This window comes from Lissotriton helveticus, chromosome 4_1 (genome assembly GCF_964261635.1).
Source record: "Lissotriton helveticus chromosome 4_1, aLisHel1.1, whole genome shotgun sequence".
In the NCBI taxonomy this organism is placed as follows: domain Eukaryota; kingdom Metazoa; phylum Chordata; class Amphibia; order Caudata; family Salamandridae; genus Lissotriton; species Lissotriton helveticus.
The window spans coordinates 653,587,534-653,601,379 of NC_136063.1; the positions used below are offsets into that span (position 1 = coordinate 653,587,534).

Below are 13,846 nucleotides of genomic sequence, written 5' to 3' on the forward strand. Positions count from 1 at the left end.
GAATATTCAAATGGTGAAGAATATGCGGTTAAAAGTATCCATCAGAAAATCGAGTTTTACAAACCCCATGGCAGAAAGCGCATTGACAAATTTGAAAGGCTGGCAACCAATGCCAAACCTTTTGGCTTTGCAAATGTTTGTTTAGGTGTAGGTTTACTTATAATGGAAATACATATTTAAATATTCAAACAATCGTTGATGATCAACTTTTATGTATCATTTGAATCATCAACATACTTTGACCCAGTTATCCTGTAGTCACAAGGACACTCCACCTTTGGTCTGAAGTACTTTAATTCCATATTATTGAGATTACTTATATAACTATATATATATATATATATATATATATATATATATATATATATTACCTACTGGCGGTCGCCAGTAGGTATATATAGTTAGGATTTTTTCTCTATGGGATTTTTGAAAATTCTATGTCTAATAACTTTGGCGTTTGTGGACGGAATTGGCTGAAATTTTCAGGAAAATGGCACATTTTGTTTCTGAGCAGCCCTTGAAAATTTGGGGGGGGGGTTCGTCAAGGGGGGGCCGAGAAAAAAGGGGGGTCCCAAAACGTGTTTTTAACATTGAGTTTTCCATAGGGCGGTTGGCCTCACTTTTAGCCCGAACGGCTGAATGGATTTGCACGAAACTTGGCAAAATTGTAGGGACTGGTAGCCCGATGTGCCTTTTGTAGGTCTCAATATATGTGCTACAGTGGATTTTGAGAAATTAACGTTTAAAAAAAGATATATATCTGTAACAGCGGACATGGCAGCGTCCCAGGACGCGTACTTTACGCGCAACGGAGCTTTGTGAAGCGAAGCTGATTGGTTCTCCGGCGTCTGTCAACATTCCAAAAAGTCCGTAGCGGCCGCCATCTTGTCTCTCGGTAGGATCGAGAGACAAGAGGAGGTCAAAACAAAGGGGGAAATAACTATAAGGGGGCATAGTAGATCCTCGCTGACCCCCTAGGTTTGATGTGGAGGTTTTAAAAGGGCCCCGCGGGGCAAAAAAAACCCAAAATAATAATAATCGAACGGTTGAATGGATTTGCACGAAACTTGGCAAAATATTAGGGACTGGTAGCCCGATGTGCCTTTGCTAGGTCTCAATATATGTGCTCCAGTGGATTTTGAGAAATTAACGTTCAAAAAAAGATATATATCTGTAACAGCGCTCCGCTTCGCGTACTTTTCGCGTTACGGAGCTTTGCGAAGCTGATTGGTTCTCCGGCGTCTGTCAACATTCCAAACAGTCCGTAGCGGCCGCCATCTTGTCTCTCGGTAGGATTGAGAGACAAGAGGAGGCCAAAGCGAAGGGGGAAATGACCATAAGGGGGCATAGTAGATCCTTCCTGACCTCTTAGGTTTGATGTACCATTTTGCCAAGTTTGGTGTAATTCCGTTCAGCCATTCAGGCTGTAGACGTATGTAAATGTCCTATGGAAAATTGCATGGGGAAAACACATTTGAAAGTGTTGAAATTTAGAACCAATTAAAATGTTACTTTGGTTTTGTATTTGTGTGTGATGAAAGTTAATTGGTTATGTATATATGTCAAATGAGAGGAAACCACAGCCATTTTGTGATACTACTGTCTGAGGTACATTTGTGAGGAATTTTTGGTGGTGAATTTCTGGTGTTTGATTTACACAGTACTAACACTTCTGCTACTTTTAAAAAGGTGAGTTGTTAATTTGTAAGGGGAACTATGTTGTACACTTGAAGATAATTTGAAAAATGTTTTCTGTTATTTATTTGCAGTCCTTCTGTTATACTAAATACTTGATAAAGTTAGTTTTATATTATGTATTACTAAAAACGATAAATGAAAGTGATTATTTTTTTCTGCAATTTACAGCAAGCAATTTCAAAATAAAATGGCTCACAATGAAGAGACCGTGGCAATTTCTTTTGAATTGTCCAACACATTGATTGAAATTGAGAGCACCAATAATGAAATATTGTCACAAGGAGGACATGACTTGTATGATTCCATTAGATTGATTGAAATGGACAGCACCAAGAATGAAATATTGTCACAAGGAGATGACTTGAATGATTCCACTACATTGATTGAAATTGAGAGCACCAATAATGAAATATTGTCACAAGGAGGAGATGACTTGTATGATTCCATTAGATTGATTGAAATGGACAGCACCAATAATGAAATATTGTCACAAGGAGGAGATGACTTGAATGATTCCACTACATTGATTGAAATTGAGAGCACCAATAATGAAATATTGTCACGAGGAGATGACTTGAATGATTCCACTACATTGATTGAAATTGACAGCACCAATAATGAAATATTGTCACAAGGAGGAGATGACTTGAATGATTTTTTTGATCAATCTCTTGATGGCGAATTTATCGAGTGTTTGGAGACCATAGAGTTACAAGAATCATCATTGGAGACTTTTAATGAGGACATTGCTGATGAGGACATGTTACTAGTTCTTTCAAATTTAGAAAATTCTGAAGAATAAATTTATATTTAGAAATCAAAAATTGTTTGAGACATTATTCATTTTTATTTTTAATTTATGAGGTTGTAGCGAAGTGATTGTAGTATAAAATGAGACTTATAGTATAGAGTGCAACATTTTTATGTTACATGGTAAGTTTACTCATATTTACTTCCCTTCTGCCACTATATTATCTCCAATGTGTATTTGACATCTCTTCTTCATCTCCGGCCTCCTTTCTCTCACTGTGTGTCTCCGATGCATCTTATCGCTGCTATTTTGTGTAATTACAGAAGAGAGTAAAATAAAATAGTTCGGAACGTGAAAAGGGGGCAAAGTAGAGTACTCCTCACCCCCTAGGCCTTTTTAGGCGGTCCCAAAAGGATCAGTTTCTGCTTTCCTGAGAGATTATGGTATGAGTTCCATATACCACAATAACTTGCATTACAACATGCAAGATATCTATCTCCTATTACCAACTTTTGGAGATATTCGCGCTAAGCGCGAATATCTCCAAAAAGTAACACCTGCCCTGAGCAGTTCTTAGCCATGTTATCCAATGGGAGGTGGATAACATGGCTAAGAGCATTAGCTCGGTAATGCATGAATATCGCTGAGTTTTTAGCGATATTCATGCATTGCGGCCGTTTATTATCGCATTTGCGATAAACCTTGATAATAGCAAGGTTTATCTTCGATAATTTCTGACGATGCTTAGTGGTAAAAAATTGGTTGGTAAGCATCGTTAGCGATAAATATCGCTTAACTTTGGTAATATGCCCCAACGTCTGTTAACGTTCGATTCGAAGGAAATGAGGAAGTGTTGAAAAACATTGTCTGCGCCATCTTGCCTTTTTTGAAATGCCACACTTTTGTCGTGCACGGCAGCCATTTTAGATGTGTTGACCAGACCCACTCTCTGCACGCTGTCGATTCGTAGCATGGCTCCTCACCCACGCAAGCATCTTCCCTAGGCACTGGTCACCACCGCTCTCTGTCTTATGCATGGGCAATAAACCTCCCCCCATCTGCGCTGCTCTTCCCTGAGAATCACACTCTGTGCCCGCCCGACACCTCCCTTTCGCCCTATTCACTACCGCACCCTCTGACACTCCTCTTTCTCTGTGTCCGATTGTCCAGGCTATCAGCTAGCCCTGCAGATGTAGTTTATGGCCCCAGCTGTAAAGAATCACCCCTCTTCAAAGGAGTTATAGTAGATCAAGGCCCACACCCGATGAGATCCGTCACACCACACGTGTTCCTACTATCTGAAAACCATCCTGTATTGTGATTGGGGAGGGGACCGAGCCTGAAGCGGAAGATTCCAGGAATGACTCTTTGTACATCAAAGTTTTTACAATTATGTGTCACATTAAAAATATATAGCACTCCAACAAAGTAGTAGGAATATAAAACTTTAATAACATATAAATATATACAAGAAAACAAAAACAGTAAAAACATTTAAACAACGAAGAGACCGTGGCAATTTCTTTTGAATTATCCAATAGATTTATTGAAATTGACAGCACCAATAATGAAATATTCTTGTCAGTAGCGGTCTGTTGTGCGAATAGTTCCAAGGCAGCAGAACGCGCTGAAATCTAGATGGCACGAAAGTGATGTCTAGTAAGTTGCCGCCCAGCAAAAAACGGCGTGGGGCGCCGCGGGGGTGAGTGAGTCCAGTAGGCACCACAGCTATTCTTACCGGCATTGCAGAATTACTGCTGGGGACAATGCCTGTGCTGTAGCAGGGTCACAGCAGAAACAAAAAGGATTCTGTTGAAGATGTTGTTGGTTTTCAATTTGAAAACAGTTCTGGTGTCAACTGCTATGCTAATGTAGTGGTTAATGTTTTGTTTTCTCTAGAAAATGTAAAAGAGGGGGAGGCAGTCCAAAGTTCCGTTAAAAGGGCAAAGGAAAGGATCGGTGGTTTGAACTATCAGTCAAAAAGGGGAGGGGGTGCAATAATTTTTCCTACCGGGTCACACTGTGCTTTCACCGGAAGTGAGGTCTGCAGGATTCTAGTAATTCAAAGTGAGGCTGGCGCCAGCATGGGAGCGCCGACGTCCCGCGGATACAGTTTCGTCACTCCACGGGCGATCATGGCAGTCATTCCCCATCGGGGGTCGGAGACTCCCGCGGCTCCTCTAGAATCTTCAAGGTCGTGGAGGACTACGGTGGTGGAGTCAACCAGTCACCGGGCCATTTCTTTATGCTGGGCCCGCTCTTGCCAGGTCGACCGCCATTTTGAGAGTTCGGCAGCTACCGGCGATCGCGGGGTCACATGAGCGGACGGGCTCCACCCTGCCGGGCGAGATGTTGCAGCATGGCCACAGTGGAAGAACCCTTTTCCGGGCGCCTGGAGCGCTGAGGGTGCAGCTGGGAAGCCTCCACCTGGGGAGGCGGGAGAGGCCTGTTCGCACCGTCTCTCCCTCCCAGTGCACCCCACGGCGTCTCGCTTGAGATTTGTTATGGCCGGACCAGGCGATGAGGACGAGGGGGGGGGGTCGGAGGCATGTGCAAGACATCCCCCCCCCATTATAAAAGAAAGAAGTGTCCCGTCCGTCTTCGGGCCGGGCTTCCGGTGGATGTCGGCCGGACGCCCCTGGCTCTGGCCCCATGAACGGGTTTCTTGGTTTATCGGCTGCAGCCGGATCCCGTCGGCCTCGGCCCCCCGACCGTTGGTGGTCGGACCGGAAGAGCATGTGGCGGGACTACCTGCAACTCTCAAGGGCCACCGCGGCCGGACTGGGAGAGAGAGGGGAGGGTCGAGGAGACATTCCCCCCCCCTGCAACTGTTCAGCGTTGTAAAGGCAATCCCCTGGCCGGGTCCCGCTGGCCTCGGCCTCTCCTCCGGCTACACTCTACGTTAGGATCTCCTGGCCGAGGCGTGGCAGCAGGACCTGCCTTATATGGGCTGCTCCCGGCTGGGCGTAGCCGGAACCCTGCCCCACCTTGGAAGTTTCCAGAGTGGGGGTGGATGTTCTACTGACTTGCATTTTCCCTAGTCTATCGATTTTTTTGGCGTGGCAGGCGGTGGGACAGCGAGGGGTGATTTGGTTTCTCTTACTGTTTTTCTGGTCTCTCACCACTGGCATATTTTAACGTTTTCTTGTTTCTAGGACATTAATAGGTTTTATCATTACGTTATGTTATCGTTTCTTTGTTCGTTGTTTAATAAAAGTTCATGTTCATCAGTGGCCTACTGATTTTCGTTTTCCTATTTTTTTCTTTCCAGGTTGTTTCATGGTAAAGTTTCTGTTAACAGGATACAGTGATCACTTCGTTATTATTGCATATGTCCTTTTCACTAGGGGTGCTCTCTGGTCGGGCCAGATGACGTATCTCTAGTAAATGGTCCGGGTGAAAAAGGTGCATCAATCAGTGGGGAGTAGATAGGCATGACAGATTACAACGGGGGAGAACGGTCCGCATTACGTACCCTTTCACTACTTGCAAAGATTTTCCTACGTTTATTTGCAAACAGGGAATACCTCCAAAAAGAACTAATTCCCAAACAGTCAATGTTCGGACAATCAATCAATCAATGAGGAATGAAATAGGTACGACGTGTTAAAGGCTTGCGTTACCTACCCTTCACTATCTGCAAAGGGAGAGAGAATATTCCTATTCTTCCTCGTTTGCAGGTAGAGAAGATCCTTAAGAGAATTAACTTCGAACAATTCAATGCTCGATTGAAACAATCAACAAGGGGTACTGTGAACACAATGAACGCCGCTTATATACATACGCATTGCTATTTTCAACAGGTTGTTCCTAATGTTTCTATTTTAGCGAGGTCAAAAAGAGATCCCATTAGTGGCCTACTGATTTTGCTCGATTCCTTTTGTTTTTTTACACGATTTTTCGCTATCTGCAAAGACTAAACAGAGTATTGCGACTCTGTGCTTGTTTGTAAATAGAGAATGAACCAAAGAGAACAATCAATCAAATGGAGAGAGAAGCAGGCACGGCGGATTACAAAGGGGGCAAAGGGCTGCGTTAACTACCCTTCACTATCTGCAAAGAGAGAGTACTCCTAATAGAAATGAGGGGTGGGGGCAGCATTCAAAGCAGATCAGTGTGCATAAACACGAAAATGTTTTTACTTACCACGTACTTGACATTCGACAGCTTATGATATTTGCTATTAAAAAACCATTGAAATTCACTGAAAAAACCATAGGTTATAGACCATATATAGTTAGGAATTAGCATTTACAAAACCTTGAAAATTCACTGAAAAAACCATAGGTTATAGACCATATATAGTTAGGAATTAGCATTTACAAAACCTTGAAAATTCACTGAAAAAACCATAGGTTATAGACCATATATAGTTAGGAATTAGCATTTAAAAAACCTTATTTTACTCACACAAAACCATTGAAATTCCATATATAGTTAGTTGCACTAACTATATATCGCGCACCCGCAATCCACTGCTGATGATGTCACATATTACATCATTCATGACATGGTCAGTGACATCACTGATGACATCACTGATGACATCTCAAATGACATCACTGATGACATCACTGATGACATCTCATTTGACATCAATGACCACATCACTGATGATATCATTCATGTGACAATACAATGCATCTCCTCACACTTTAATATAACCTCTGTTACACCCAGTGTTAAATACAGAGTATAATTTTTGAAACCATTGACACACCAATACTAGTTACTACATACGCACTCAGTGATTCCTATGTTTACACACACATTCACTCATTTACCCATACAATCATTCATACATACAATCACTCATCTTTACAACACTATCATATGCACTCATACACCTATACAGACTCTCACACTCTGTCACTCATCCATGGAGTTACTCACACACCTAGTCAGTCCTGTAAAGAATCAATCACACTTCCATTTTCTAATCTATACAGTTAAACATAGAGCACCTTACATTTTGAAACATATACTAACACATAATTACTCTCTTATACAATCATTGATACAAGTACACATTGATCTGCACAGAGTCACACACCTCCCAGCCAGCCACACACACACTCAGTCTCCCATACAAATATTGGGCAATCAATCAATAACCCATATAGTTACTCATATAGCTACTGATCAACACATGCAGCAGTTTACAGAACAGACATAATGATGCACAAATTAAGACAGTTTAGTCACTAACCCATGCACTCAGTGAGACACATTTAATCACTCACTCATACAGTCAGTCACGCACCTACTAAATCCTTCATCCAGACACTTCTACATCTACTCATTCTTCAATATGTAAAACATATTTAAACTTTACAGAAACACACAGTCACTGGATGATGTCATCAGTGATGTCATTTGAGATGTCATCAGTGATGTCATCAGTGATGTCACTGACCATGTCATGAATGATGTAATATGTGACATCATCAGCAGTGGATCGCGGGTGCGCGATATATAGTTAGTGCAACTAACTATATATGGAATTTCAATGGTTTTGTGTGAGTAAAATAAGGTTTTTTAAATGCTAATTCCTAACTATATATGGTCTATAACCTATGGTTTTTTCAGTGAATTTTCAAGGTTTTGTAAATGCTAATTCCTAACTATATATGGTCTATAACCTATGGTTTTTTCAGTGAATTTTCAAGGTTTTGTAAATGCTAATTCCTAACTATATATGGTCTATAACCTATGGTTTTTTCAGTGAATATATATATATATATATATATATATCAACGTCAGCCCTCCTATTGGACAAGCACAAGAAGCAGATCGAAAGCGAGTCCCACACCGACATGCTATCTCTTTTGCCACTAATAGAGCACTTCCAGAAAATTCAGACAGGATGCAGCATGTGCGAGCCTACTCAAGTGAGCGTAGAACAGAGAGAGAATGGAAGCCTCTTGAGATTCAACAGCATCTCTCTGACTCCACAAGCTAAATACGCCCCTCCAAGGAGGGGAAAAGACTTTTAATCTTCCTCACTCAAAGTGCAATGTTATACGCAAACTGCAGTGTTTTTCCAAAGGAGTAACTATGGATTTATGCAGATAATGGGAGACATTCTTTCTGAGTAGCAGGGCACCAGCCATGAGAGGTGGAACACCTCTATACATGAGAACTATAATAATGAATAGTTATTTATTTAAGTGTTTTATAGAGCGCGAACTTGACCCGTGAGGGTATCGGAGCGCTTTACAAGGTTTACAGAAGAGAACAAACAAAAAGGCATTTATGTACAGAAGTATACAAAAAAAATTGGAGAGGGGCAGTGGTGCTGGACTCATGGGGAGTAAAGGGAACACAAGTGGATGGTTACGTTAACAGTTAGAGGCCGTAAAAACCCCATCGAAACTTGGTGGAGTGAATAGGTGAACTACGGCAAAGGCTATAGTCTAAGATTAGTCAGGCACACTGTAGTGGTCGACGGCAGAGCTTAGATGAGGAATTTACCAAAGAGAAAAGTTTTGGCCACCTTTTTGAAGCGTGCCAAAGAAAGGATTCTTCTAATGGCGGGTGGGAGAGAGTTCCAAATTCCTGGTGCGGCCCCGGAGAAAGCCAGATTGCAGGTTTTTTTCTTCCAGAAACGGGCAAGTTGGTGCAAGAGGTCTCTGGTGGACCGAGAGTTCCTGTTTCTTCCAGATACTACTATAGAGCCTTATGTGTGATGCATGCCAGCTTCAGCTGTATTCTGGCCTCGAGGGGGAGCCAGTTCAAAGCTTTCAGATGTGGAGAGATGTGGTCAAATTTCCTGGTGCCAGTAAGTAGTCTAGTGGCCGCGTTGAGGCAGGCTTTTAAGGGTGCCAGGAAGAGCTTGGGTAAACCGGAGAGGGTGGAACAGCCATATTCCAGCCTAGAGATGACTAGTGCTTGGACTGCCATTTTTAGGTCGGGAGCGGCGATGAATGGTTTCAGCTTCCTTAGGTAGCTCAGATGGAACCTGGCTGATTTGGCCATCGAGTTGATGTGGTCCTGCATGTTCAGGTTGTTGTCGAGGATTATACCTAGGGATTTGGCCGAGTCAAACGATGGTCGGCAGGCAGTTTAGGGCTGTGATGGCCATGATCCACCTCTGAATCTCAGGATTGGCTTTTGTAGGGGAGATTAGGAAGAATTCAGTTTTCTTTGCGTTGAGTTTTAGTTGGTTAAAGGAGAGCCATTGGACGGTCAGTTTCTCATTCAGGGAGAGGATCTCCTCGAGGGAAGAGATTTTAATGTATAGTTGGGTGTCGTCCGCGTACATATGGTAGGAGATGTTAGCGATGCGAAGAACTTCGGTAAGCAGCGCTAGGTAAAGATTAAAGAGGATGGAGGACAGGGTTGAACCTTGAAGGACTCCAACTGTGACTGGGGTGGAAGCTGATAGTTTGCCGTTAATTAAGAATCTCTGTGATCGGTTGTGGAGGAAGGACCTAAACCATTCTACAACAGAGCCATCCAAACCCATCCTAAGTTTGAGGTGTTCGAGCAGATTTTCATGGTTGACCACGTCAAAGGCCGAGAATAGATCTAGGAGGATAAGAAGGCAGGTTTTGCCTTGAGAAGGTAAAGAAGAACAGCAATTTGGTTCTCTCTATAGACACAACATAATCATTTTAACCATTAATGTAACAAAGATTGAAAACGATGAATCCACAAAATTACCTCTTTTTCCTGCTAAAGCAAACTGAATGGCATTTCCTCCAACCCCGCAGAAAGCATCAAGTATGATTTCACACTTTATGGCCTGGGCAACTCTGCCCGCAATGTGCTCAGCAATTTTCTCAGGTGTTACTGAAAACCAGCCCTCTGATGAGAAAAACAAACAATGGGTTACCTCGAAAAGAATACATGATAACAGAATGTACAAGTTATGAATATGACAAATATGAAATATCGCAATTATCCAATGGAGAACAAATTTTACCGGTGACAGAGAAAGCAATAGGAGCAATAAGTGGGCATATAGTCTTGAGTTACGGTGTTGAGGGGGGGGGGGGGAAGAGTATTAAAATAGAGGCTACATTGCTCTCTCAGCCAGCCATTGCATTTTGCACTTGCATAAAATGTACGGAATGGTTAAGACAAACCATATTTTATTCCTTCAAAGCTTTAATGTACTAGAGAAATACAATTAGTTTCGAAAACCATGAATTCTCGCAGGCCGGGGGTCACATTCATAATTTTTAAATATACAATTCAGAAAAGAAAACCGTCAAACGCACTTTACAACTACTTGAAAAGCAACTTGGGTTTAAAGTAGCCACTCTGTCAGGAAATCAAAATTGATAAAAGTTGGAAAATTTATATATAAAAATTAACAAGTGGGCATGGCCAGGCCGAGCACCAAGATAACAGCTCGTCCGTGAAGCTCCGGAGCCACTACTCTCCTCACCGCAGTCCTCACAGCGATCTGTGGACTGCGAGACGCCCTCTAGCTTGCGGAGGGCCTGGTGAAGGCAAAAAGTTGATCAGAAATTCCTTTTGGAGGTGCAGCGGCCCAAACTGTCGGCGGCCTTATGCAGTGGCTCGCGCTTTCAGCGGCCTGATGCGGCCCTCGGAGGCCCAGCGACAACAGGTGTCACAGGCAAGCCTGAGGGGGGACTGCGGACGTGTGAGATCGCAGTGTAGCAACTGGAGATCAGTGACTGAGTCACAGCTTTACTGCTCAGTGGGATGCTGCCTGCTCCAGGATGTGTTGTAAAATACTACAGGAGTATGACCCATAAACCACGTTGAGATTAGGGTAGGTATATAAGAATAAGCAAACAATATCCCATCTGGTGTTAATGTAGAAGACAATTAAACGTGTATGCGTAAAGTATTATGTGGCCAGAAACAAGGAGACTCAATTTGTTTTGAAACGTGTACATAGCATCGTATAATTAAAGAACAAAGAAAATTAGGGTATACAGTTGTATCAGCACTGTATGTAAACAAATAACAAATCAAGCCGAATTGGACTTGGTGCTCTGCATGTGTAAGTGACACAAGAGGTGGCGACGCAAGTGACAATTGAGATCAGCAGGAACGGCGCATGGTGTCAAAGGGCTTGATATATACAGTGAGTCGAGCCGTTCAGCGCAATAGATGGCTCGTTCAAATTAATCCATTGAATTTGTCAAGACTTTTGCATTGTAATTCATTTGGAGCCACATTGTTCACAAGCAGGAAGTCGGACCCGTGTCTGTGGCATTCATTTTGTGATGCCATGGCTCTTTTAAACTATTACCGGTTAAGTAAGTGTGTACATGTCTTCTCCTTCTAGAAGGGTGGAATTCTACTCCCGCCACCAGAACTGGCGGGGGGAAGTAGGATTCCAAAATGTTTGACACCAAACACAACATGTTTCCATGCCATTCCAAAGTTAGCATTTACCACGAGGTTATAATGCACTTAAGAGCATATGGTCTGGCTGCATCACAGAACAGCCTCAGAGGATAGATTCCGAAAGCTGCAGAGGGGCTCAGCTCATGCTTGGGCACCCTCTCACACAAAACCAAGCCTTCAGGATTGATAAGGCCTGCCAAAGGAGTGACTTCTAGGTTTATATGTGTCAGTGATTAAAGGTAGATATAGGTAACCTATATCTTAGTAAGGGGTGCTTACACCACCTTACCCAGGCTGCAGTAGCAGACCTGTGGTGCCATTTTGGAAAGCTTCACAGGAGTGGCATAATACATGCTTCAGCCCCTGGTAGGCCTCTGGGGTACCTATGCCCTTGATACCTAAGGTACCATATGCTAGGGACTCACAAGGGCAACCCAGTAACCAATCTGGAGTGTACCTTAAGTACATGCAATCAATTTAGAGAGGAAGCAGCTAGGCTGGGGTCCTGGTTAGCAGGGCCCCAGCCAGACTAAAGTCGAAAAACAGTGAAACGCCAGCAAAAAGTGGGGGTAACCATAGTAAGCAGATCCTACTCTCCTACACAGATGAAAAGCGTCCAGCTTTTAACACTGCAAGAAGTGGTGGCTGCTCCACTTGGTCACATAAGGAGCTTGGAAACCCTGGTGAATGCAGGCTTTTAAGGCAAGACTATGAGCCTGGTGCTGGATATTTGGAACCTAGCACTGAGGTATCTTTCTTCTGGGAACGATTCCAGGCTACCACACTGGACTATCTTGTGCAGGGCCCACCCGGATGCTAATTTTTGGAGGTTTCTTACCGTCTCTCCCTGCCTAATTGGGCACTGCCTACAGTCTCCCTCAGTGTGCACTGGCAAAACATGCTTACCTCCCTCGCTTAGAGTCTGGTTTCTTTTTTCAAACAACAGCACCCCCCTAACCTCCCCCCCCAGCCGAGCAATGGGGTGAACTGACCCTAGGCAGCACCAGCTCTCATTTTATGCGGCTAAGACGCCTCGCCGTGACGAGTTTGATGGCCCTCCACGTGAATGCTGAATCGGCAAGTCTCACGTTTTAAAGTCTCGCCTAGCGACGCAGTGCATGTGCTTCTTGCCATGGCGAGCTCTATTGTTGTTGGTTTCTTGGCCGAAGGGGGACAGGAGATGTGAACGCGTGCACATCGCCAGTCCCTCCCTGTCTCCTGCTTGCTGTGCCAGCACGGACAGAAGATGTGCACGCGCACGGCAGTCAATTTTGCTCTCGCGTTTCCGGCATTCTGTGAGGCACAACGTGCGCATGTGGCTTTCAGTCTCGCTTCTCTTGGTCAGTGTCGGAAATAAGCGCTTTATTTACATACATAAGCATTTGTTGTAACAATGGTGCTTTATCCCATGTTCCCATGCCTCCCCTCCTACTACGCCCCTCTCTGTTCCTTCTCCCTTTCACGGTCCGCCATCACAGCAGCTTCAGCAGGGACCGTCCTGGACTCTCTCCCAGCTCGAAGACCGGGCTAAGTTGCAAAATGGTCCTACAAACCATGGGGAAGGTCTTGAGGTAAGCTGCTTCATCTGTGGGAAGGTTTTTCTTCTGTCCGACTGAACTAGCGATCTGTTCTGCAATGTTGTGAAGCGCCACAGAAAGGGCTTCAGGGCGCTAAGAGATGGCGTATGTTGGCCTGGGCAGCTGCAGCAGGATGGGAAAGGGAAGGTAAACAACTTTTTCAAGGTTTGCCGGGGGAGGGGGGGGAACGTCATTAATGACTGCGGCATTCAGACTAGTGGTCGCCCATCCGTGCACTTTCAAAGTATGCAGGGTGCCATGGTGGACTGTGTGTTTTTTGGGAGGGGCAGTGGTTCACGCCCCCTTCCCAAAAGATAAAACAATGTGGAGCAGCATAACGCTGAAGAGGGGTGTGCCTGTGCGAGATAACAGCAGGCGTGTATCTCGATGTATCCTAACTTTTTTAAAACATCATTGGACACTTTGGGACTCTAATGGTCGAAAAGGTGGTAGATGAACAATCCTCCAAGCTGTTAAAAAAGTAATAACA

General features: G+C 43.8%; 1 protein-coding gene across 1 annotated transcript in view; it reads right to left on the reverse strand.

Moving 5' to 3' along the window:
• Positions 1-13,846, reverse strand: part of TGS1 (trimethylguanosine synthase 1) — a 345,615-nt gene that overhangs the window by 176,109 nt on the left and 155,660 nt on the right. Inside the window, exon 10 of the mRNA XM_078687296.1 lies at positions 10,115-10,258. Coding sequence (XP_078543422.1) covers positions 10,115-10,258 — 144 coding nt within the window. The remainder of the gene's footprint in view (positions 1-10,114; positions 10,259-13,846) is intronic.